The 26,532-nt window shown below is 40.1% G+C and overlaps 1 protein-coding gene across 1 annotated transcript in view; it reads left to right on the forward strand.

The window, feature by feature from the left end:
• The window catches only part of ARHGAP21 (Rho GTPase activating protein 21), a 138,575-nt gene that overhangs the window by 79,509 nt on the left and 32,534 nt on the right, over positions 1–26,532 (forward strand). Inside the window, 5 exon segments of the mRNA XM_021064916.1 lie at positions 3,718–3,810; positions 7,063–7,141; positions 9,938–9,992; positions 16,161–16,190; positions 17,515–19,408. Of these exon segments, the coding sequence (XP_020920575.1) occupies positions 3,718–3,810; positions 7,063–7,141; positions 9,938–9,992; positions 16,161–16,190; positions 17,515–19,408 (2,151 nt within the window).

A 26,532-nucleotide genomic window follows, 5' to 3' on the forward strand; every position in this document is an offset into this window, starting at 1 on the left:
CCAAAGAAGAGAGTTATTGGAGCACTCTGGCTTTTGGACACTGGTCTCTTTGAAGACAAATGTGTACTTTGTGTCAGAGTTACTGGGAGTTTTTAAGTACAGTCTCTCTTGCTTTTTAAAAAAACTTTTTTTTGGGGGCGGGGGCATGCCTGCAGCATGCAGAAATTCTCAAGCCAGGAATTGAACCTGCCATAGCAGTGACCTGAGCCACAGCCGAGACAGTGCCAGATCCTTAACCACTGAGCCACTGGAGACCTCCCTCTCTTACTTTTCTACTTTTTTTTTCTTCAGTGTTCTTTGACCTTTGGTTTCTACTGTTCAACTTCCCTCCTAATATGATAGTCAAGTTGGTATAGTTTCTCTTTGGGCCAGTATTTATTTATTTATTTATTTATTTATTTATTGTCTTTTTGCTATTTCTTTGGGCCACTCCTGCGGCATATGGAGGTTCCCAGGCTAGGGGTCCAATCGGAGCTGTAGCTGCCAGCCTACGCCAGAGCCACAGCAATGCGGGATCCGAGCCGCGTCTTCAACCTACACCACAGCTCACGGCAACACTGGATCGTTAACCCACTGAGCAAGGGCAGGGATCGAACCCGCAACCTCATGGTTCCTAGTCGGATTCGTTAACCACTGCGCCATGACGGGAACTCCTGGGCCAGTATTTATTGAATGAAGCCCTGGCAGTGTGACAAGCTCCGTGTCCCCTGGCCTCATTCAACCCTGATCTCTACATAAACCTAAGTTTTAGCATCAGACTAGCATGGTAGTGACATTCATTAAATACCTGCTAGCATTAGGTATTGTAGAAGTATTTAAATGGATTCTCTCTTATAATCCTCACAACAAAAATAAATTATTATCATCCTCACTTTCCGGATGAGTTAACTGGGCACAAATAAATCATTTGCCTAAAATCCCTTGGCAGTGGAGTTGCCAGATAAAATACAGGATCCCCAGTAAATTTGAATTTCTGATAGACCATATTTTTGCAAAATCCAGGAATCCTACGTGAAAAATAAATGGTAGAGCTGGGATTTTAAACCATGTAATTTGGTCATCGGGCTCAGTCTGTTAACTACTGCATCATAGTGTGTATGGAGAATAAAAATTGCATCTACCTGGTGTTCCTCCGGTATCTGGATGGCAGCTGCCATCTATATGTTGTTATTACTTTTAGTTGAAAGCATTTTTCCTGATTATATTTACTGTAATGTAAAGGTGTGTGCATTCTTACTAATTTCAAAGTGTGGCATTCAGGATTCCTTGGTGGCACAGAGGGCTAAGGATCCAGTGTGGTCACTGCTGTGGCCTGGATTCAATCCCTGGCCTGGCGCAGTGGGTTAAAAGGATCCAGAGTTGCTGCAGCTTTGGCATAGGTTGCAGCCGCGGCACAGATTCAATCCCTGGACCAGGAACTTAAATATTCCGAAAATGTGGCCAAAAACAAAGTGCGACATTGAGCTTCAAGTAAATTCATAAATACTTTTTATACCTTCTTCAGTCTTGACTAATTGTATATTAAATAGCATAAAGTGGGACTTTTTGGTACCTTGTCGTTTTAGCCATTCTCACTCATGTAAGGTCGTTCTTTTTATTTCCCCTTCTTAAATACAGAAATATTTAATTATGTGTGTGCTAAAAAGTCACATTTCCCTTTGATAAAGTCAAGGAAATGACCCTTGAATAAGGTATTTAGCAGTTCTCTGAACATGTCCTATGTATTCTCACAAAAATGAGCAATTCTAAAATAGAATTGAAAGAGGTTTTATTACTAAGAATTACCAGGGAAGTTATCTGGCTCTGCCAAATGTCCTACAGGAAAGTAAGGAATGCTTTTTCCTGATGAATTACCACAGTTCAGGAGCAGACTTCTGGTTTTGCTTATCTAGAAATGACTTTAAAAAACTAAAGACATAAGAGATTGCATAACACGTGCTTCATTTTCTTTTTCAGCTGCACTCACAGCGTATGCAAATTCCCAGTCCAGGGGTTGAATCCAAGCCACAGCTGCAACCTGAGCCGCTGCAGAGACAGTGCCAGATCCTTAACCCACTGTGCCTGGCCAGGGATAGAACCCACGCCGCCACAGAGATAGATGTCAGATCCTTAACCTGCTGCACCAGAGCAGGAACTCCAGAATAACACACAGTCCCAGCAGACAGCTTATGTTAAAAAGACACTCTTAAAAGTAATGAGCAGTGTGTTTAACACAAGACTCAGAGTCAGGGAATATTAAAATTGAAAGGAATTTTTTTTTTTTTTAGTTAAACATGCCGTAATTAAGGGATATTGTCCAGAAGGAATTAGATAACATCTTGATAGTAGTAATAGCAAGTCAGAATTCTGGAGAAAGTCCAGAAAGGAAATGAACAAGAAGAATCAAAGCACAGCTCTCAGCAGATATAACAGTGCTTGCTGTTAAGATTGGCTCTGCTTTTAGTCTCTTCCATCTTCACGTGTTTTCAGGGATAGTGTAGTTAAAGATTTGTCAGTGGCAAAGTCTCTCTGATTTTATGACGGTAGTCATGCAAAGTTAGTACTTCCTCTATAGACTATGTGTTTTCTGTGTAAGTGAAATTTCCTCTTAGAACTTTCAGAAGACACTACCCAGCCAGCTTTTTATTATTTTGTAGAATTCACTAATGCTCATTTACGTTTTGTATTTTTAAGTATAAGTATGGTATAATCACCTTTGGGACATGGTAGACTAGAAAACATTTATTTAAAAATGTGTCCTTTGTTTTATTACGTAAATCTTTCCATGAAAGCCCTGACTTGATGCAGCAAAATTTATTAAACCTTCACATCTCTAGCCAAGAAAAAGTAGGTGGTTTTCCTTAAATACCAACTGTCGTCAATGTTGAGTTGCTACATAAGGACTAGCTTACTACCAATTTGACTGGAATTAAGGACCTGCATTTTAAGTAACTTGTATTGAAAATAAACTTCTTTTCCCTTTTGAATTAGTTGTAAGTGGGCTGTGTACTTGTATTCAGTAAAGCTGGACAACTGAATAAGTACTTCTGTTACATTTTTTTTTGCTTTTTAGGGCCGCACCCTCGGCTTATGGAAGTTCCCAGACTAGGGGTCCAATTGGAGTTTGTAGCCGAGGGCCTACACCTTAGCCACAGCACCGAGGGATCTGAGCTGCGTCTGTGACCTACACCACAGCTCGTGGCAGTGTTGGATCCTTAACCCCCTGAGCAAGGCCATAGATCGAACCCGCAACCTCATGGTTCCTAGTCGGATTCGTTTCCACTGTGCCACAATGGGAACTCCGAAATCCAGGATATGTATTTAACACTTCTTTAAAAAAAAAAAAAAAAAATCTGTACTTAATTGTCTCAATTAAATTTCTATTTTATTTTTATTTATTTTTATTTTTTTTGCCTTTTCTAGGGCTGCACCTGCGGCATCTGGAGGTTCCCAGGCTAGGGGTCTAGTTGGAGCTGCAGCCACCGGCCTACACCAGAGCCACAGCAACGTGGGATCCGAGCCGCGTCTGCGACCTACACCACGCCTCATGGCAATGCCAGATCCTTAACCCACTGAGCAAGGCCAGGGATCGAACCTGTAACCTCATGGTTCCTAGTCGGATTCGTTAACCCCTGAGCCACGACGGGAACTCCTCAATTAATTTCATTTCATATTTTGCTATTTTAAGAATAAACACTGTAAGGTAAAATCATGCCTTGGCTCTTTTGTCTTCCACAGGAAAACAAAGAAACCGCCTGGAACCCATGGATACCATCTTCGTTAAACAGGTTAAAGAGGGAGGACCTGCTTTTGAAGCTGGATTATGCACAGGTGCTGATATTCAACATCTTTTCATTCCTTTTTGCCTTCATTTCTTTCTATTTTGTTTTCTATATTTTTCTTTCTCGCTGCTTCTGTATGTTTCTTTTCTTCACATGAGTTGTAGCTATTTTTGAGACAGTTAGTTATATGTTTCTTTTCTTTTTTTTTTTTTTTTTTTTTGACATTTTTAGGGCTGTGCCCTGCAGCGTATGGAGGTTCCCAGGGTAGGGGTGGAGTTGGAACTACAGCTGCCAGCCTACACCACAGCCACAGCAATGAGGGATCTGAGCTGCATCTGTGACCTACAGCACAGCTCGTGGCGATGCTGGATCCCCAACGCACTGAATGAGGCCGGGGATCGAACCTCCACCCTCATGGATACTGGTCAGATTCATTTCTGCTAAGCCACAAGGGGAACTCCTAGTTATATGTCTCTTGATACCCAAATGGATAGGTTTTGGGCAGAATAACCTAATATAAATTGATGAATTATGGACACTTTTAGTTATCATTCAGAGAATGATCTCTCGGAGACCCTTTGAAACAGCCTATTTTGGATACATTTAATTTTGATAAACATTTACAAAATAGCTAAGTGATGAAGATATTTATTGATATGGTAGAAATCATCTTCTTGGATCTTCAAGTTCTGGAAGTGCTTGACCTGCTGGAGGTGAATTAATTCATCTCACTGTGAAGCAACGCTTGAGGCTGCAGCTTTACCTGCACATGTCAGTGGATGGAGTCTGATAGCTGTTTATTCTGAAATATTTTGTGATTTGTGATTTTAATAAAAAATAAGTCAGATTTAGTTTAGATTAACACACACTTTTAAAATAGTTACTCTTTGTTTTAAAATGAGACAATTTAAAATGGGAATTAGTGAAAAACTATCTTTTGCTGCCTTTTGAATAAAATATTGTCTTTTTTGGAGTTCCTGTTGTGGCTCAGTGGTAATGAACCCAACTAGTATCCATGAGGATGTGGGTTTGATTCTTGGCCTGCTCAGTGGATTAAGGATTCAGCATTGCCATGAGCTGTGGTGTAGGTTGGAGTCGTGGCTCAGATCCTGAGTTGCTATAGCTGTGGCCTAGGCTGGCAGCTGCAGCTCCAGTTCGACCCCTAGCCTGGGAACTTCCATGTGCCACACCTGTGGCCCTAAAAAGCAAATAAACAATCAAAAAGTTGTCTTTTTTTTTTTGACTTTTTGTCTTTTCTAGGGCTGTTTCCGAGGCACATGGAGGTTCCCAGGTTATGGATGGAATCAAAGCTACAGCTGCCGGCCTACACCACAGCACAGCAATGCCAGATCCGAGCCGCGTCTGTGACCTACACCACAGCTCACAGCAACACCACATCCTTAATCCACTGAGCAAGGCCAAGCATCGAACCTGCAACATCATGGTTCCTAATCGGATTCGTTAACCACTGAACCACGATGGGAACTCCCAAAAAGTTTTCTTCTAGGCATTAATTTATTACCTTTTTTATCACAGTTAAAGCAAGTCTAATATCAATATCATTTATTATGTCATTAATACACTTAATATGTATCTCAGTGAACATATAGAACATACAGGATTCTGTTGCCTAGAATGTATCACCTACCATATTCTGAGCCTCGCAAGCTTTGGCACATGAAGTGGAGAGAGTGTGCTAAGTACTCAAAAAAGTACATTATTTAAAAAAAAAATTATTTTTTTGGAGTTCCCATCGTGGCGCAGTGGTTAACGAATCCGACTGGGAACCATGAGGTTGCGGGTTCGATCCCTGGCCTTGCTCAGTGGGTTAATGATCCGGCGTTGCTGTGAGCTGTGGTGTAGGTTGCAGACGCGGCTCGGATCTGGGATTGCTGTGGCTCTGGCATAGGCTGGCGGCTACAGCTCCGATTCGACCCCTAGCCTGGGAACCTCCATAATGCCGCGGGAGCGGCCCAAGAAATGGCAAAAAGACAAAAAAATAAAATAAAAAAAATAAAAAAATTTTATTTTTTGGCCGCCCTGCAGCATATGGAGTTCCTAGGCCAGGGATCAGATCAGAACCATGCTTCGGCTACAGCAATGCCGGATCCTTAGCCTACCGGACCTGCTGGGGATCAAAATTGCATCCCAGTGTTCAAGAGATGCCTCCAGTCCCATTGTGCCATAGGGGGAACTCCTCACACAAAGTAAATTTTTAATATTTTCCTCTTTCCCTTGTCCTTACTTTCATTATTTCCTTGCTGCTGCACAGAATTTTTCTGAGTAATCCAAATGTCCTTTTCCCATTAAAATGAACAAATTCATATATATGGCACCAAAGTCATGTGCATACCCATACTGAAGAGCTGTGAGGTAGCATTAATAAATAAACGAAATAGATTGGGAGAATACTTAACGAGGAAATCAGTTGGATTAAAATTGGAGGACACTGAGGAGTTCCCATCGTGGCTCAGTGGAAACAATCTGACTAGTAAACATGAGGATGAGGGTTCGATCCCTGGCCTTGCTCAGTAGGTTCAGGATCCGGCATTGCCGTGAGCTGTAGTGTAGGTTGCAGACGAGGCTCGGATCCTGTGTTGCTGTGGCTGTGGTGTAGGATGGCAGCTGTAGCTCCGATTAGACTCCTAACCTGGGAATGTCTGTATGCTGCAGGTGCAGCCCAAAAAAGGGGGAAAAAAAAAAAGACACAGATAACAAAAGCAATCAGTTGCTTAAGCCTGTTAAATAATGCTTCTTTATTAGAAATGACATGGTAGGAGTTCCCACGTAGTGCAATGGGATTGGAGGTGTCTCAGGAGCACTGGGACACAGGTTTGATCCCCAGCCCAGCACAGTGGGTAAAGGACCAGGCGTTGCCGCATCTGCAGTGTTGGATGCAACTGCAGCTCAGATCTGATCTTGGACAGAAAACTCTAAATGCCATGGGACGACCACAAAAGAAAAAAAAATGATGGGGTAAACGGAGGAATAACTAATAGTTCTGCAACTCAGAAAACAAGTGGTGGGGCAGAAATATAAATAGTATAGCTTTGGTCACTTGTGATTATAGTTTAAGCAGTTTCTAAATTCATCGGTGGCTGAACTCTTATTTAAAACTGTCCTATTTCATAGGAAGCTGGACATACTAACATTTAGGTCCACCTTTGTGAAAGATCCTTTAAAAACATGGATATATCAAAAATAAGTGTATTATTCAAGGAATATTTCAAAAGTACTCAACAGTGACTTGTTAAAGTAATTCTCATGTGCCTTTTTTTTTTTTTTAAACTCTGCTTTGAAGGTGACCGAATTATAAAAGTCAATGGAGAAAGTGTTATTGGAAAAACCTATTCCCAAGTAATTGCTTTAATCCAGAACAGGTAAGATTCTTATATGATTAATCTTGGGCAAAGATGGGTTTTATAAATCAAGGAAGCAAGTAGGCTTAATACAGTATTGTATTCCTATGAGGAATTGATGTAATGGGGAGATAGGGAACTTTGCCTTAAAGTGGAAAACGCGTTTGAAAGTTATCCCTGAGGATGGCTTATTTGGTGGCTTTGTTTTGGCATTTTATCAGTTTTGTGATTAAAATCTTTTAGAACCTGAGAGGCATATGTTAAGCTTCTTTCTTTAACTAGAAGTAACAATAACATTTATAATTTGTTTATAATAAATATATAAATAAGTGCACATATAATTTATTTTGAAACCGCTTACTATGAAATTTATCTTTAAGTGGCTTATTGAATATCCTTGGCTCAAATTCATTTGTTTTAACAAAGATAGCAAGAAATTCTCTTTTAATCCATTTGGCTGCCTATAGTTAATAGGATTTTTGAGTTCTAAAGGTAAATAAATATTTATAGAGAAATATTTATAGAGTGACGGACTAGAGATAATTTTGTCCCTCTCTCTATAACATACCTAGAATTTTTTTTTTTTTTCAAATAAAGAAACCAGAAGCCAAAGAGGTTACCATAGCAAATTTCTCTCAAGAGTAGACAGACCATGACTCTGCGGTCCGATTTCTAGATCATCATCACCATTGTAAGAAGTTCTTCCCAGATTCAGATACTTTTGATTATCTGTTGCTTCATATTAGCCATACTCACCTGTCTATAACTAAATCCAAGTCCATTGTTTTCTGAAGACTTTAATCAAGCTCCTCCAACCGTGTCTAAAGCAGTGCATGCTATCATCTAAGTTATTTTCACAAATGCCCTAACTCATTGTCGCTTTTACAGCTGGGTGATATAGTCATGATGTATTGATCTCAGAGTGTTCTCCTTCCTCTGGGAACCTAGGTGTTCCTGACAGTGATACCTATTTGTTTTTTTTTGTTTTTTGTTTTTTTGTCATTTTGCCTTTCCTAGGGCCGCTCCCGAGGCATATGAGGTTCCCAGGCTAGGGGTCTAATCGGAGCTGTAGCTGCCGGCCTGCACTAGAGCCACAGCAACGGGGGATCCGAGCTGAGTCTGCAACCTACACCACAGCTCCTGGCAACGCCGGATCGTTAACCCACTGAGCAAGGCCAGGGATTGAACCTGCAACCTCATGGTTCCTAGTCAGATTCGTTAACCACTGTGCCACAACAGGAACTCCCTGTTTAGTCTTAAATATTAAGGACACCTGGGAACTGGTAAAGACTTGACAGCCTCTCCAGAGGCAGTGGGGAGATTCACCCAGATTTCCTTTTACTGAAAATAACTTAGGTCGGGATAAATATACCAGTATGTTTTGTCAGCCTGTAATTTCAGGGTTTTAGTGTGTTTGTTAACATCTCTCTGAAAATACAGTTTCGCAAACAACTGTAACTTTGTTTCCTTTAAAATCTACCTTAATTTTTTTTTTTTTTTTTTGTCTTGTCACTGGTGCATTTCATCTTTCAGAACAATAACACTTTGGAAAGTCTTAATTTTTCAACTAGTAAAGCAATTTGAAAAATACCTTTTTTTTTTTCATGACCTTATTTTTCTTTAAAAAAATTGTGTTCCTTTTGTCCGCAGTTGGTAGCAAATGGATTAATGTAGCACAAAGCCATTGAGATTCTGCAGTGTATTAATATAAAAATGTATCCTTGCAGAAGAATTTATCTAAGCATCAGTATGTATTTTCTACCAACTCTTAAGTGTTGAAATACAAGTACCTACATATTTTCTTAGTAGAATTCGTTTGAACCTGTGGTTCTTACGGATTTACTTTTCTCTCAGCATTTATGAACCTAAAAATAAGGGTTCAAATAGAGGCATGAATAAGTTATTCAATTTTGGCTTTTTGTTGTCGTTTGTTTCTTGATATCTGGATTGTATTGGGGAAAACCTGTCCCCTATTGTTAGGTTAGATATGGAAGCACTTGCTGGAGACAGCTCCACTATCTTTGCCTTATCTAAATAAAATTCTGGATCACAGGACTCCACATAATTATTCCTTTGAACTTTTTTAAACCTAGAGAAACTGCTCTCTTATTTCTAACACAACACTTAATAATACCAAAATAAAATGAGACCGAACTATTCCTGTAAAGGCTCTAAAATTAAATCATGGAGAAGAAAGTAAAGAGTTGAGATGCTGTATGATTTTTAAAAATCAAGAGTCATTTTGATGGTTGTAACAGTGAATTCTGAATTCCTTCTCTGACACCAAGAGGGAATATTTCAAAATTAGGAGATTTAATATTGATTAGAATGGTAAATTTGAGGGTTCTTTGGTTATTTTTAAGTTAATGTATTTTTAACTTGAACAGTGAAAATATGTGGTAAAAAATTTGTAATTTTATTCTGTGACTTGACATAAAATTATACATAATTACATATTGATGAGTTTTGTTCCAGGAGTATTCAGTATAAGTGATACACCTCATACTTCTAAAGTAGAAACATGTTATAAAGAACACTTGACCAGTTATGAATAGCTCAAACATACGGCAGCATGCCCTCTTTTGTACATAATTAGCTTGTGTGTATGTGTGTAGTCATATATATATATATATGACTTCTTTTATATATTAAACTTTTCATTTTAATGATTTTTATTTGAAAAATAAAGATTTTTAAAACCCCCAAATTCAACTCATAAGCAATTTAAAAAATACATCTGAGTTAACTCTTTTTCCTTTATGTCTGTCTTGTATACTTCTGCCTCCCCTAAAATAGTGTATGTGTATTCCATTTCAGTGATACAACATTGGAACTTAGTGTTATGCCAAAAGATGAAGACATTCTACAAGTGGTAAGTTTTACTTATTCAAATATGGATTGTTTTATAGTCATGAACGTTAATAAAAATTCTTTAAAGGTGAATGTACTTTTTTGGGATTCAACTTTTTAAAAAACTCTTTTTAACGAATAGCTGTTGTCACTGATGTTTTCTTACCCAGAACTTAGGGAATCTTCGTGATGGGAGTAGAAACAGTGCCATTTTTCAGTCGTAAGGCATTAATTTGAACTTAGCACAACAAAAGTCCTAAATAATCTCTGTAAACATTTTTGTTTACTTAAAAAATCATTAAAGCTGATCTTAATGATTCAGTTTAATCATTTACACGTAAAAATTAATTAACCAAAATCCACGGAGTTCAACCTTGTGTTTTTAAGAAATGCTGATTTTACTTCAAAGTGACTTTTCTCCTGGTAACAGAGTACCCTTTTTTTTTTTTTGGCTTTTTAGGGCTGCACCCAAAGCATATGGAGGTACCCCAGCTAGGGTAATTGGAGCTACAGCTGCCAGCCTACACCACAGCCACAGCAATGCAGGATCTGAGTCATGTCTTCGACCTACACCACAGCTCACGGCAACACTGGATCCTTAACCCAGTGAGCGAGGCCAGGGATTGAACCTGCAACCTCATGATTCCTAGTTGGATTTGTTTCTGTTGCACCACAACGGCAACTTCCAGATTACCCTTCTTAAGTACACAGTTTTGTTGGGGTTGGGGTGTCCCAGCAAGGAATGCATCCCCATCCACGGTGATTTTCTTTGTCAGGTAGGGCTAGTTGTAGAGGTGCTACCCTGATAACTCAGCACCATGAGGACACGACCACGGAGGGCAATGGAAGTCATTAGGTTGAAAAGAAACAGGGGTTCTTTCCTCAGTGCTGCATTGATGCGGGGACCAAGTAGGTGACGCCTCCGCCTTCACCCCTGGCATTCTCATGACTCAGAGACGGTGCCCTTCCAAACAGAACTGGCCTCTCTTCTTCGTGAGCCTCTTCCCTTGCCAAGGTGCAGGCACTGATCGGACACTATTTAGAACAGTGAAATGAACAGCTCATTTCACAGAATGGCCCAGGAGGGAGTCAAGCTCAGAATTACCATCCTAGGAGTTCTTGTCATGGCTCAGCGGAAATGAATCTGACTAGTATCCATGAGGACGCAGGTTCCATCCCTGGCCTTGCTCAGTGGGTTAAGGATCCGGCATTGCCATGAGCTGGGGTGTAGGTCGCAGACAAGGCTCAGATTGGCTGTGGCTGTGGCCAGCAGCTGCAGTTCCTAATCAACCCCTAACCTGGGAACTGCCATATGCCGTGGGTGCGGCCCTAAAAAGAGAGAAAAGAAAGGAAGTTCCCTTATAGGAAGTTCCCGTGTGGCACAGTGAGTTAAGGATCCAGCCTTGCCTCCCCTGTGGCGCAGGCCAGAACTGTGGTGCAGGTTTGATCCCTGGCCCAGGAACTTCCGTGTGCCGTGGGTGTGGCCAAATTAATAAATAAAAGCTGTTATAAAACACAGAATGCAGGGTTTCAAAAAACCATAAGGGAGTTCCTGTTGTGGTCTAGCAGATTAGGGACCTGACATCATCTCCATGAGGGTGCAGGTTTGATCCCTGGCCTTGCTCAGTGGGTTAAGGATCCAGTAGTGCTACCCATCAAGTCGCCTAAACAGTGATGCTGACTGAAAAAACGAAAAAAAAAAATACCTCCTCAGAGGGACTCGTGATCAGAGCATCAGAACTGGGTGTTCTTTTCCATGCATGACTCAGATACTTTGTTAAGCCTTTGACTGCTCAGATTCTAAATTAAATTTTACAGGAGTTTCCATCGGGGCTCAGCGGAAACGAATCTGACTAGTATCTGTGAAGGTTCAGGTTTGATCCCTGGCCTTACTCAGTGAGTTGGGGATCCGGTGTTGCCATGAGCTGTGGTGTAGGTTGCAGACATGGCTTGGCTCTGGCATTGCTGTGGCTGTGGCATAGGCCAGCAGCTGTAGCTCCAATTAGACCCCTAGCCTGGGAACTTCCATATGTCACAGGTGTGGCCCTAAGAAGCAAAAAACAAAAAAAAAAAACCAAAAAACCAACTAAATTTTTAGTCGATCAGTTCTGACAGCTGTGGAGGTTCCTGGGTGTATATAATGTTTGACCAGGGCATTTGGAACCCCCTTTGTGCTCTTCTTATTCTGCGTTAAACACAGCCAGGTTTTCTGGCATAACTGGGAAGAAAGTGATGGTGGACTTGAACCGAAGCAGATCGAAGACTGTGTGTCGCCTGTAATTGGGTGCAGATGGAGGTCCAGTGGCTGACCTCAGTCACATGGCCAGTCAGTGTCGGAGCTGTTACACTAGCTCACCGTCACTCTGCCTCCATGGCTCTATTCACCACTCCGTGACTATGGGATATAGACCGGAAAATGTCACATAAGCCAAGTTTATCTTTAGATGTGTTAGAATTACTTTCAAGATAATTATTTACCATGTCCCACAATCAGTAGACTATTCTGTTTAAAATTTGGTGTCCTTTTGTCACATCTGGATCCAGGTGGTCTTGCTTTAAAGGAGGGAAGCAAGAGTAGGAATTCTGGAAGGTTCCTTCATGTTTTGCGAATTCGAAGCAGTTACTTTATTCTTTAAAAAAATGTATATTTTTAATAATTATAAGATTAGTACATGCTAATTAGAAAAGTTTCCAATAATTTAGAAAAGTGTAAAATATCCACACCACCCCCTTCCCCCACGCCCCACTGTGGCATGTCTGGCATATATTTTAAAATTATACAGACAGATAGGCAGTCTTTTTTGTTTGTTTTTCTTTTTTGGCCAACCCACGGCATATGGAGTTCCCAGTCCAGGGATCAGATCCGGGCGACAGTTGCGACCTGTGTGGCAGCTGCGGCAGTGCCAGGTCCTTCAAGCCAACTGTGCTGTGCCGGGGATCGACCGTGTGTCCTGATGGTGCAGAGACTCTGCCAATCCTGTGGTGCCACAGCGGGAACTCCGAGATGTAGTTATTTTTGCTTTTATCATAGACAGTGGTATTAAAACGAACAGGTCAGCCTCTTAATGGTAAACTGGTAGGCAGGAGTTTTAATCTTACCAGCCTATTTATTCTGTATTTTTTTGTTTGTTTTTACTATTTATGAGATGGTAAACATGGTATAATAATTGTAATTGATATGGTAATGGTGATTTTGATGCAACTCTGCTAAAGCTGAACAGAGAGATTATTTTAGGCTTATTTAGTTACTGTTAGGCACTGTACTTATAATCAAGGCCCAAACTGTTAATATTAAACTTTATTTAAATGCTCTTTACAATTCTAATTCCAAATGAAGGATTCTGTGAGTTATTTTTCCTTACTCAAACCTCCTTTCTCACTTGAAAGAACCTTTTGGATCTGTAGGCATGACAAGGCTACTACTCTTCTATTTTCATTAGATGTGGCTTGAATTTTAAAACAAACTTTCAAACTACTGTAAGTACAAGGGTAAAGGAAATCCAAGAAGGAATGTAGCATGATATATAAAAGGACTAGTGAAAAAAATTGGCTAAAGTTTTTTTCATTATAACCTATTGAATTCCCAAGTGATAATCAGTCAGAAAAAAACGTGAGTGTTGTCTCATTCCATCAAAACTTCTGAATGTGTATGATGAGTATCCATTTGGCCTTCAATGTAAAAATAACAATTATTATGAGAAATAGCAATTCTTATGACATTGGTTTCCTAAACTTCTAGGCCATACCCTTTCAGACAGATTTATTCAATACAGGATGATTTTGACATCATTAGAAAAGAACATAAATTGACATCATTAAATAAAAATTAAGTGATATTTTGTGCTATTTAATTGGTACCTATAGGCAATTCACAAATACCCAGTGGGTAGTTAAAACATTGAAATGTGTGACCACGAGGTTTCATTAAGAGACTGGGTACTTTCAGACCAAGCACTCAAGAGAGAGCATGCCACAGTCACAGCTCTGAGCAACTTAAAGAGTTTTAAATTGTGTTTTCAGAGTGTAAACCTTTGTCAGTTGATTTCGTGTTCACCCCAGAGTTGAATGTTGTAATCCATCCCAGGGTTGGCCCAAGCCTGGCCCATAGCTTTCCTTAGTAGGCAGTTTGTTTTCTAAGGGAACACTTAAAAAGTCATCATGGAAGAAGGGGGCTCCTTAAAATGCATATTGTCTAGTTGTAATTTACTTCCTTAAACTTACTCTGGAGCTCATTTGTGTCTGTAGCCACCTCTCAGCATAGCCATAGAAATTTATTCCCATGACCTACCCGGAACACATACAAAGATACAGTGGCCTAGAGTTCCCTGGTGGCTCAGCAGGTTAAGGATCTAGAATTTTCATTGCTGTGGCACAGGTCACTGCTGTGGCCCAGGTTCAGTTCCTGGCTCTTGAACTTCTGCATGCCGTGGGGATAGCCAAAACCAAAACCAAAATGAAGCAAAAACCCAGAGCTGCACTGGCCTTAGAGCCCTACCGATTTCCCAGTGGATGTAAGTGAATGGTGTTGGTTCCCAAGCTTTATGAGAATGAGGAACTTTTAAATAGGCAGACAGGCAGGTAAACAAGCTTTTTTAGTGTCCATGAACTGAGAGACTATGTGACCAAACTCAGTAATATTAGTGAATAAATTCATATTTTATTTATTTTGACTATATCTGCTCACATTAGGCAGTAGTACTGTGCGTGTAAGATACTGTCCACTGTTCATGTATGGCCCGTGTGTGTATATTTAAGGACCCCTTTGCCGTAACTTTACCCGCAAGTGGGGACCCATGAATATAGACTATTTAGTATTTAGAGTTGCAACATAGGAATCGAAGAGTTTTCTAAAGTGTGTCAAATACCTTTTCAAGTGTTTAATAGTTCTGGTCATTTACTTTTATTATTAAAAGATAACATTCCTGAAGTTCCCTGGTGGCTCATTGGGTTAAGGATCTAGCATTGTCACTGCTGTGGCTCAGGTTGCTGCTGTGGCATGGGTTTGATCCCTGGCCCCAGAACTTCCATATGCCATGGGTGTGGCCACAAAAATTTTTTTTCCTTTTATTCCCTTGAATAAAGGAAGTATCTCTAATTTATTAGTTCTAGGATAGAATTTCCCAGCAGAAATTCTGAAAAATTCTCCAGGACTCTCAAATTCTGAAAACCCCTGGAAAAAAGGGGGTTGCATGGCCAAATAAGTTTGTAATTTCACATCAAGTCCTACAGTGTTCATTAATGTAGTAAAGGTTTTGAGAAGTCAAGAAGCCCACTAGCCAACCTCTTCTAACCTCATCAAGCATAAGGAATCCTTCCCCCTACGCCTCTCAGGTGGTGCTAAAATTACACAAACACACTGTGGGAAATACTGTACCAGAGAGTCCACACCCTACTCACAGTTGTCTTGCCATGCAGCTGTATTGGTGTGATTGTAACCAGCATTAAAAAGATAGGCTTGTGCAAATGTCAGTGGCACCTACCTAAAATGTCTATTTTGGTCACCTGTAGTCATACCTTAAAAATATTGTGGCATGCATCTTTCATCTACTTAGCATCACTTCATCCAGGTTTAGGTTCTGTAATACTCATTGTAAGTTAAAAAGAAGCTAATAACACAGGACCATAGGTACAGCAGCGAAAGATCTTTATTTTTGAGGGAAACCCATTTAATAAAACAGTTATTCCTTCCACATCATAGTGTAAAGGCAGCTGCAGTCAGCTGACGGCTTGTGGATATGCTCGGATGTACAGGGGAAGGAGGAGGTTGTACTGTTTTAAATGCATAATAGAGCATTCGTTTCGTCATCTGGAAGCAGAGATGGAAGAAGCTCAGGGGAAATGAGAGGCATCAATGTTGCTCTCGTGGAAGGGAAGCTTTGTAGCATGTTATCAGACCGCCGTGCATATTGAAGAAAATATCTGTTAGGACTGCATGTCACCAGATGTATTTTGCTTTCAAGAATGGGGGACAGATCAAATAAGAACCAGAGAAAAAGCCTGAGAAATAGACGCTCAGAAGGATACTGAAGTTATTCTTTGTGCCTCACTGCCCTTTACTTCTCTTGGTACCTTCCAGAGGAATGAGTATAGATGTGTTTTTAGCTTGCTGTTTTCCAGCATCAATATGACAACATGATTGTGTCTTTATATCAGTAAGCAGCTTCTACTATGTTTTCCTATTTTCTGCTAGCTACAATTTACAAAGGATGTCACAGCTCTGGTAAGAAATGCACAGAAGCCATTTCCTTGCTTTTTAAGTCATGTTTTGTAGAGATTTGCAATAAGCCAATCTATTAAAACTGCAAGTGTGCTTAGAGGAATCTCTCCATGGTGTTAATCTTACTAATTTGCAGAATGTGTTTGTGATGTATTATTTTCTGTATTTATTTTTCTTTTTATGTTTGGTTGTCTTTTTATCTTGTACATAACTGGCATTAAAACATAACATTTATCTGCATCTGTATTTTTTTAAGCCTCTCACCCTCTCTCTTCTCCTAGTACTTGCTGTTATGTTATGTTTGTGGCTGCACTTGAGCTTTGCAAGCTGTAGAGGCAGGGTGTGATGGTAGTCTGGACTTAAGCTTGTTTTGATTTTAGAGGAGGATATGTAATATGACACCACACCTAACTGTCTCAGCTGTTGAACATAGTCCAGAATTACATCAATTAGCTCTGTTTTGTAGTCTCTGTATTTGTTATTTCTAAGTTTTAAAGAATATCACCAAAAAATTTCATAAATTATTGATAACAAATAATTCGAGCTGCATGCCTGCCTGTTAGTAATTGAGAAATAAATGTCTTCTTATAATAGGTAAAAGAGACCAAATAAATTTGTATAGTATAATTTTGCATTTGTGTAAAATCAAAAATATAAACTATATGCAGGAAGATGAATTACCTTTTTTCATATTTTATGCCTGTGATATGTGCTTAATTTCCTAAATGTGCATAATCTCCATTTTAAATATTTAAATATTTAGCACGGCTGTTGGAGGACCTAATTAATCAAAATGGATTATTTTTGGCCACTCAGTAATCATTAATTGGCAAGACAATGTTCAACAAATTATTTATGATAGCAGTAGTGCCTAAAATAGAGATGTATTCGGTGAAGATTTTTAGTATTGTCTCCTTCACTCTGGCAAAAGATCAGCATCTCCTTTGGCTGAAATTTATTAGGCAGATGTTTAACCTGCCAACTGCTGAAAAAAAATCATACAACTTGAAAGGAGAGACATTTGAAAAGCAAGACATCCATATCTAATTGATGGTGGGGAGGAATTTGGTGCACTTCAGATCTTTTGAGAAAACAGGCAATTGTAATTCACATTTTTGGCAAATTCTACAATTTATTTGATTTCTGACAGACCTGCCCTTTTCTGAATTTGCGGAGTTCCCTTACGTTTGCATTTGCATGCATGCTTTAGTGAATGCCATTTAGGAACAAGGCAGGGGACCATAAAATAAAATAGTGCCTTGCAAGAACAGAAATGAGTGTTCCTTTGATTAAATTAAAGTGACCCCTTTCTCTCCTCTCCATGTAGGCGTATTCTCAAGATGCCTACCTGAAAGGCAATGAAGCCTACAGTGGCAATGCACGCAACATCCCTGAACCCCCACCAATTTGCTACCCCTGGCTGCCCTCCGCCCCTTCTGCCATGGCGCAGCCAGCTGAAGCAGCTCCTGCAGACTCACCCTCAAGCAAGCAGCAAACCAGCCCACCAGTCCTGACGCAGCCCAGCAGGGCCTACAGAATGGAAATACAAGTGCCTCCGTCACCCCCAGATGTGGCCAAGTCGAACACAGCAGTGTGTGTCTGCAACGAAAGTGTAAGGACTGTCATTGTACCTTCTGAGAAGGTGGTAGATTTGTTACCCAATAGAAACAACCACACAGTTCCCTCCCACAGAACCGAAGAAGTGCGGTATGGCAGGAACGAGCAGACCCCTTTAAAAGTGGCGCCGAGAACCACATCACCACCGGCATCCGTTCCCACTGCCCATCTGATCCATCAGACCGGCTCCAGGTCGTTGGAACCCTCCGGAATTTTACTTAAATCTGGCAATTACAGTGGACACTCAGAAGGGCTGTCCAGCAGTAGAGCCCCAGCTGTGGATTCTCCTCCCGTCTCTGTTAATCACTATTCTCCAAACTCCCATCAGCACATAGACTGGAAAAACTACAAAACCTACAAAGAGTATATTGATAACAGGCGGTTGCACATGGGCTGTCGGACCATTCAGGAAAGACTGGATAGTTTGAGGGCTGCCTCTCAGAGCACAGCAGGTTATAACCCGGTGGTACTGAACCGCACTGCCCTACAGGTACGACGCCGGAGCACCTCTCAGGACCGAGCGCCCCAGTCCGTCCAGATCCGGCAACGCAGCGTGTCCCAGGAGAGGCTGGAGGACTCCGTGTTAATGAAGTACTGTCCACGGAGTGCGTCTCAAGGAGCACTGACGTCTCCGTCTATTAGTTTTAGTAACCACAGAACTCGCTCATGGGACTATATCGAGGGCCAGGGTGAAACCTTAGAAAACATCCCTTCGGAGCACCAGCTCCCCGACTCCAGTGGAGAACGAAAGCCCACCTACAAGTGGAGTGGCTTTACCGAACAGGACGATCGGCGAGGCATTCATGAAAGGCCCCGGCAGCAAGAAATTCACAAATCTTTCCGAGGTTCCAATTTTACCGTGGCCCCGAGCATGGTGAATTCTGACAGCAGGCGAGTGAGCGGCAGAGGGGTGGGCTCGGTGTCTCAGTTCAAAAAAATTCCGCCGGAGCTAAAAACACTGCAGCCAAATAGAAATTTTCAAACTACTTGTGGAATGTCCCAGCCTCGAGGGGTTTCACAAGACAGGTCCCCTCTTGTGAAAGTCCGAAGTAATTCTCTGAAAGCGCCTTCTACGCATGTCACAAAACCCCCCTCCAGCCAGAACTCATTTGTTTCTATCAAAGACCAAAGACCAGTCAATCACTTGCATCAGAACAGTCTGTTGAATCAGCAGACATGGTTAAGGACTGACAGTGCCCCCGATCACCAGGTGGACACTGGGAAGCCCCCCTCTCTATCCGGAGCTTCTGTTAAGCCCATCCCTCCGGTGAGTGAGAATGCTGGCACTCCAGATTTAGAATTATCTGGCACACACAGGAATCAAGATTTAAATTTACAAGAGGCTGAAATTCAGCAATCGAATACTGTAGATAATAAAGACACTGTCATCCTAAGAGAAAAACCTCCATCTGGTCGCCAAACACCACAGCCTTTAAGGCATCAGTCTTACATCTTGGCAGTGAACGACCAGGAGACTGGGTCAGACACCACTTGCTGGCTGCCTAATGATGCCCGCCGAGAAGTCCATATAAAAAGGATGGAGGAAAGGAAGGCCTCAAGTACCAGTCCCCCCGGTGACTCCTTGGCTTCCATCCCATTTATAGGTGAGCCCACTGAACAGTCGTTGGCTAACAGCTTGAATACTTAACAAATCTTTTCAGCAAAGTATTGCTATTTCAACAGATATAGGCATTGTACACTATGATCTTAAAATACTCGTTCAGCATTTTCTACCCTCTGCTAAAACCAGCACCAAAAATTATTTCTATTATCAACCTTCCTTTTTTTTCTTTTTTAAAGCTTAACATACTCAATACCCCCCTTTTGGTTTTACCCACTCAGTACCTTTTTTTTTTTTTACATTCTCATAGTTTCTTTCTTTCTTTCTTTTTTTATTTTAACATACTCAATATTCTTTTTTAAATATACGTAACACCCCAGCTAAGACCAAATTGGACTTAGTTGTTGATTCAGCCCAATCAAAAGCCAAATGGAGGAGTTTCTGCGGTACCACAGCAGGTTAATGACCTGGCTTGTCCCTGTGGAGGTGCCGGCCCCATCCTCAGCCCGGCTTGGCAAGTTAAGGATCCAGTGTTGCTGTAGCTGTGGCAAGGGTCACAGCTCTGGCTCAGATTTGCTTCCTTGCCCTTGAACTTCCATATGCCTTGGGTACTGCCGCAAAAGGGGAAAAAAAACAAAACAAAACAAAAAAAGCCAAGTGGAACAGTTGTGATCACTAGTAATCAACCTTTCATTTAAACAGTGCTTTTTAATTTCTAACACGTTATTTCTTTGTAAATTCAACTTGGGCCAAACAAAAAGACCTCTTCATTGTCACATTACTTTGTCTTAGAATAAATCCTGGAATAGATGAGGGAAAGTTACTTAAAGTACAAGCATGTTCCCCGATCTAGAACACCTGTCATGTTTACTGCGGCTTTAGTCTGCTCCCACACGCCCCAGGTATATTACCCACAAAGCAGCCGGTATGATGTTTTAAAAATGTAAGTCAGACCACATCACTCCTGATCAGAACCCTTTTTACTCCCCATGTTACTAAGAATAGAATACAAATTCCTCTGGCAGTGGCTCAGGCCCTCCCCAGTCTGCCCCACAGCCTCACTGCAGCCCTCTGCCCCCGTCTCCCATCTTCCTGAGCATCTCATCTTTGTGCGCGCTGGCCTCCCAACAGCCCCAGAATGTGCCAAGCATGATCTGCTGCAGGGCCCTGGCACCAGTTCCCAGCCCTGGAATGCATTCCGCAGATATTCATGAGCCTCCCTCCCTCTCAGCATTTAGGTCTCTGCCCAGATATGACCTTATCAAAGCAGTCTTTCCAGACCAGCCCATCTAAAATAGATTCCCTCCACACATACACAGAACCTGGCATTCTCTATCTCCTCAAGCCACTTGATTTATCTTTATGCCACTTGTTTGCACTTGACATTTGTATTTGTTGTTTATTAGACATTTCTCTGCAGAGCTAAAACATAAGCTACGTGAGAGCCAGGGTTTAAGATCCTTTGTTCATTTCTGTGTCCTTAATGCCTAGAACCACTGCCTGGCCTGTAGAAGGCTTTCAATAAGTATTTATTGAAAGAATTAGGTGAGTGATAATTTTGAGGTGATGGTTAAATGTGCAGCAACCCCCCCCCCCCAAAATGTTCTCATCATAATTACTCTGCAGCTCTGAGACTTTGTCTGCTAACAGGATTATCATACAGGCCTTAGTATTAGCTTCATTTAATCGATGAGAAATTTTAGCTATTGAGAGATTAAATAGCTTCCCCAAAGTCACACAGGAAGCAGTAGACTCTCCTGATCAGCTTCATCACAGAGCACAACTCCAGGGGGCGCCATTTATACAGAATGTGATGTAAAGAGTAACTCTGGACTTGTGTGACACAGGGCCATCCATGCTTTGAGGCCAAGGCCATGCTCTCGGTCAACCTGTTGCACCATAGGTTCAGGAAGAGTTTGTCATAATTTTATAATAGAATACGTTTCTCTTTGAGAAATATTTCAGACTTTTTCTTTTCCAGAGAAACTTTTTAAAGCTGTTGAGTTATTGGACTGTCAGGTGACACAGATCAGCTTTTTAAAAAAAGTTCCACGTATCTTACAGCTTTTATAAATATGACATATTCAACTTGTAAACCTTGTGAGGACTCTCAACCCAAATTATACTCATATTTATATCTGTACACTTAAGGCTCTCAGAGAATAGGAGAACTTCATTGTAGATGGAACCTTACAGATATTTTATAGAAATGATTGTTTTATGATTTTTTTTAACATAAAAAAAGCCCTATAACCCATGGCTAAAATTCACAGGCCTGTGAGATCTCACCAGAACAGTGGCATTGTATTTTCTTCCTACTTAATAAGAATAATATAATCAGATTATGTTGGAGTAATAAAAAGTTTGCTAGTTATATCTGTTAATATTCCTTCTTAGTTACTACTCAGTACAGGAATAAGTCAAAAAGTTAATTATGTCATTGAAGAGAGAACTTTGGCTAAAATATAAAACAAAAATCTAAATAATTCTCTGTACATAAATATTTAGAAAAATGATTAAAGTAGAACATTTGTTTATTAAGAATTAAAATACTCACTAATCAGTTTTGATCAGATTCTATTTGAAGTACGAGTCTCCTTTATAGTTGCTGGTGAATGACATCTTTTATTTTGTGAATTATGACTTAAAAGTTACCCAGCATAGGAGGTGGCTCAGCAGGTTAAGGATCCAGCGTTGTCACTACTGAGGCTCTGGTTACTGCTGTGGTACAGGTTTGATCTCTGGCCTGGGAACTTTTGTATGCTGTGGGTGTGGCCGAAAAAAAGGTCATCCATCGTAGAAATGTCCTTATTAATCCATTTATTTCCTTTATGCCTCCCAGGACCTTAATGTGTATGTGGCATACAATTACTCTGGTTTATCAATTGAAGAGCACCAGTGGAACAGGGTGGAGTAAAGAATCTAGATGTGAACACAGAAATGATTACAGTGTTTCAAATGGGAATGCTGCTCCTGGATGTTTGTGTTCTTAAGTTCCAGAATTTAATGTTGAAAGTCTTATCTTATATTTGTGTTTCCAGTCTAGCTCTTTTTAAAAATAATATATATATATTTTTTGTCTTTTCAGGTCTGCACCCGTGGCATGCAGAGGTTCCCAGGCTAGGGGTCTGATCAGAGCTGTAGCCACCAGCCTACGCCAGAGCCACAGCAACGCGGGATCTGAGCCGCGTCTGCAACCTACACCACAGCTCACAACAACTAGATCCTTAACCCACTGAGCGAAGCCAGGGATCGAACCCGCAACCTCATGGTCCCTAGTCAGATTTGTTTCTGCTGTGCCACGATGGGAACTCCAAAAAAGAATATGTTTTACTGCAATAGGCACCAGCATTGAAATGGAATACAAAGAGACTATTTGCAGTGTTTCCCAAAGTATTTCTTAGGAACATTAATTCCTTTTAGTTAAGGGAGGGAAAAAAAACAAAGATTAGTGATCAAATAAATTGAGTTTTAAGTTAGGTTTAGGAGTTCCTGTCATGGCTCAGTGAGTTAAAAACCCAACTAGTATCCATGAAGATGTGGCTTTGATCCCTGGCCTCACTTGGTGGGTTAAGGATCCGGCATTGCCACAAGCTGCAGTGTAGCTCACAGATGTGGCTCAAATCTGGCGTTGGTGTGGTTGTGGCATAGGCTGGCAGCTGCAGCTCCAATTCGACCCCTAGCCTGGGAACCTCCACATGCTGTGGGTACGGCCTTAAAAAGACCAAAAAAAGTTAGGTTTAGTTTGTCTTCACCATAAAACTCTCAGAATCATTAATATGCTCCTGTATATTATGAATTTTCTAGGCAGGATAGAGTACATTTGTCTCAAAAATATCTAACCATGAATTCTTTCTTTTATTTAGAGTATTACAGTTTAGTATGCTATAAAATACATTTTGGAGAATGTTGATCCATACTCTGTGTTTTTTTATGGAACATTTTCTTATTTTTTTTTTTTCTAGGAAAACTTTTTTGTTTTTTGTTTTTAAGTTTTATTGAAGTATAGTTGATTTACAATGTTGTGATAATTTCTGCTGCACAACGAGTCATTCAGTTATACATATACTGCATACACACACATCCGTTCTTTTTCAGATTCTTTTCCCGTATAGGTTATCACAGAATATTGGGTGGAGTTCCCTGTGCTATACAGAAGGTGGAACATTTAAATTAAAAGGAGGAAAAGAATTAAAGCTTGCTTTTGTAATGTGACCCTCCAGAGTCTTATAGTCTGTGATTTTGATAATTATTTTTGACACTTGAAAACATTCTAACCAATGCAAAAAAATAAGTAAGTGCCTTGGCTTTATTCCCAGAGTATCGGAGAATGGAGCCAATTCATTTATTTAGCTATCTATGTAATACAGAGCTCATCTGAAATGTCTTACAAAAAGAAAATTTTACAACCTTTTGTTATACATTAACATCTAATATTCCTTTGGGTCACAAAGACTTAGAAAAATGAAGAAAATAAACCATTTTGTTTGTAAATTAGGAATAGTAGTGGTTAATAGTACTGTGTTTATACCCACTCTCACACACACACTTTATGAGGCTTCAAAGTCCTGAAAATAAATTTCAACATTTGCAAGTAAACACAAAATTAGTTCATAAGTAATTTGTTCTTTGGTAGCAGGTATGAAAATGTACTCTCCAATCCTGACTTTTTCTGCGTTTCTTTAATTTATACAACTCATAACTATTAATATAAAGAAGTCTGTCACCCACATTGCATTCATCTCGAATTTGCTTTCCTCTCATTTTTGTTATATTTTTAATACTTGTTCTTCTCACCCCAAAGTTGGCCAAAATGTGTGTACTTAGTTTTAATATTAGCATAACTAAAGTTGAATTGGATTGGTGCAACCTTGTTGCACTGGCATTTGACACCAATTTAGAAGTTTTAAAGCCTGTAGGAAATAGCTGGCTAACAGTTTTTCTACAGGGGTACTTGGCTACATGAAATTTACCTAAAAGGGATGGAAACTGGGTGGCTGGGTGACTACATGATAATTCTGAATTGAATATTCACTCTTCTTAGCTCAGATTTCCCAAGTTTGAATTGGCATCTTCTTCCTAGATAAATGTATGTGTTCTAAGTTAACAGAACTGCTCACAACAGAATAATTTTAGATGTCCATTTCTCTTCTTCCTTTTGGTAGTAACTTTAGCTTTTATCCTAAAATATTTCAAATTTATCTGTAGCCGACCTTGTAGAATGCCATACTTATTTGCTTAGGGAAATAAATTGTTTTACACTTTGCACTTATAAAAATGATAGAATTGTTTCTGTAAAGCAGACTTTCTAGATTTTCAGCTAGTTCCTTCAATGTTGAAAATAGATGCAGTGGTGACTGCCCTCTCTCAGCCAGATCTGTCAGTCACTTTAAAATAAATTCAAATCTCAAAAGCCCCTTAAAAAAATCCATGGCTTATGAAAACCCCAAAGTGTTTTGTATCCTTACATAAATTAAACAGATAATTTTACCCCTTTAGTGGATTTAATGTGTAGTCCTCTTAAGCTAGAAATGACCCTTCTCATGAACCTAGTCCAGTTTCTTTATAGGGAATGAATTTAATATCCAGAGGACTTCAGTGGCTTTCACAAAATCCAACCAGACAGGATCTAAGTCTTTTGACCCCCTCTTCAGTCTCCCCCGTCCCTAATAGCCGACTAAGGCGTATGTGCTAAAATTAATCATTCTAAAGATGGACTTGTGAAATCAGGGCCTAATATTTACTAAATTCCTTTAAGGTAAATGTTGGATTCCTTGAAATTAATATTTCTAGCATTTGTCAGCTGGCAAGCTGGGTCATCTTCCGTACACACGTATTGCTGACACACACATAAACCCATGAAACCTCACAACCTCTAGTTAACTTGTCTGACCCACGAGACTGCAGAAATTCAGCCGAGTGACTGTGACCCACTACCTGTGGCAAATCTGAAAGCAGTACTTTTACTTGCCTTTTTAAAAATGTAAGGCTCTTGCTGTTGCCCTGTAGACAAGCTGACAGCCCCAGGACTGACTGTGTTCACACATTCCTGCCTCTGCTCTAAATCCATCATCTGCCGTTCTCATACCCACTCTAAGGGCAGTTCCCCTTAGATTTACAGCCCCACTCCCTGTACGTGTGGCCATATGGTCATGGTAGAAAGAATAAAGTATTTATTCAAAAATCTACCCCCTTTATAACCTTTTGTACCTAATTGTATCTAATTGAGGTTATCGAAATAACCCAATCTCAAAATGACTTTCAAACAGCCGAATGTTAATTTAAATGCATGTTTATTGAACTGGCTATTAAAGAAGCTTGGTCTTAATTTAAAAACCAGATGTTCATTATCATAAGGAGTTGGGTTATTATTATTAAAAACGGGGATAATTGAACCAGGTGATGGTACCCCCTTCCCAGTTGTTAACAGGTAATCTGTTCTGAAAGCTGTTTATAATTAGTGACAAAGGTTCCTGAGCCTATAGAGAGATATGTCAATTGATGATCAGTTTCAGAGCTTAGAAGCAAATGTTAATTCCTTAGTGGCTTATTTTTAAGCATTCTTTCTAACCATATCTTTTTAGTATAAGCGGAGTTTCTTGAGGATGCCATTTTTATGAAGCTCAAAACTTTTTACCTGATGGTCAGTAATTAGTACTAATGGGGTGAAGTACAATTTGTCTAGAGAGATTAGTTTTTTTTAAGATGACCTTATTTCATTGGGTTTAAATGAGATTAAAAAATAACACCTTTGAATAAATTGTTATGTATAAAGGGCTTATGCTTCCCTATTGAAGATACATTTCAACTTAATATAACTGCTCATCTCCTTTGATTTCCCCTGAATGTTTATATCTTAGAAGGCAAATAAAAAGAAATGATGTTTAGGAATTTCTCTGGTAGCTCAGCAGGACAAGGATCTGGTGTCACTGTTGTGGTATGGGTTTGATCCCTGGCCTGGGAACTTCTTTGTGCTGCAGGCCTGACCAAAAAAGAAATGAAAAGAGAAGAAATGATGTTTATCCCACTTGAATTTCTTCTTAAGACAAAGAATCTGTTAACAGTTTTTATTCTTCTATTATAGACTGTATTTCACTTGAGGTGTAGATTGGGTTTTTAGGTCATTTGCAGTGAATGCCCCTTCTCCTAGGAACAGACAGTGTATTT

Source organism: Sus scrofa, chromosome 10, assembly GCF_000003025.6.
Source record: "Sus scrofa isolate TJ Tabasco breed Duroc chromosome 10, Sscrofa11.1, whole genome shotgun sequence".
NCBI classification, from domain to species: domain Eukaryota; kingdom Metazoa; phylum Chordata; class Mammalia; order Artiodactyla; family Suidae; genus Sus; species Sus scrofa.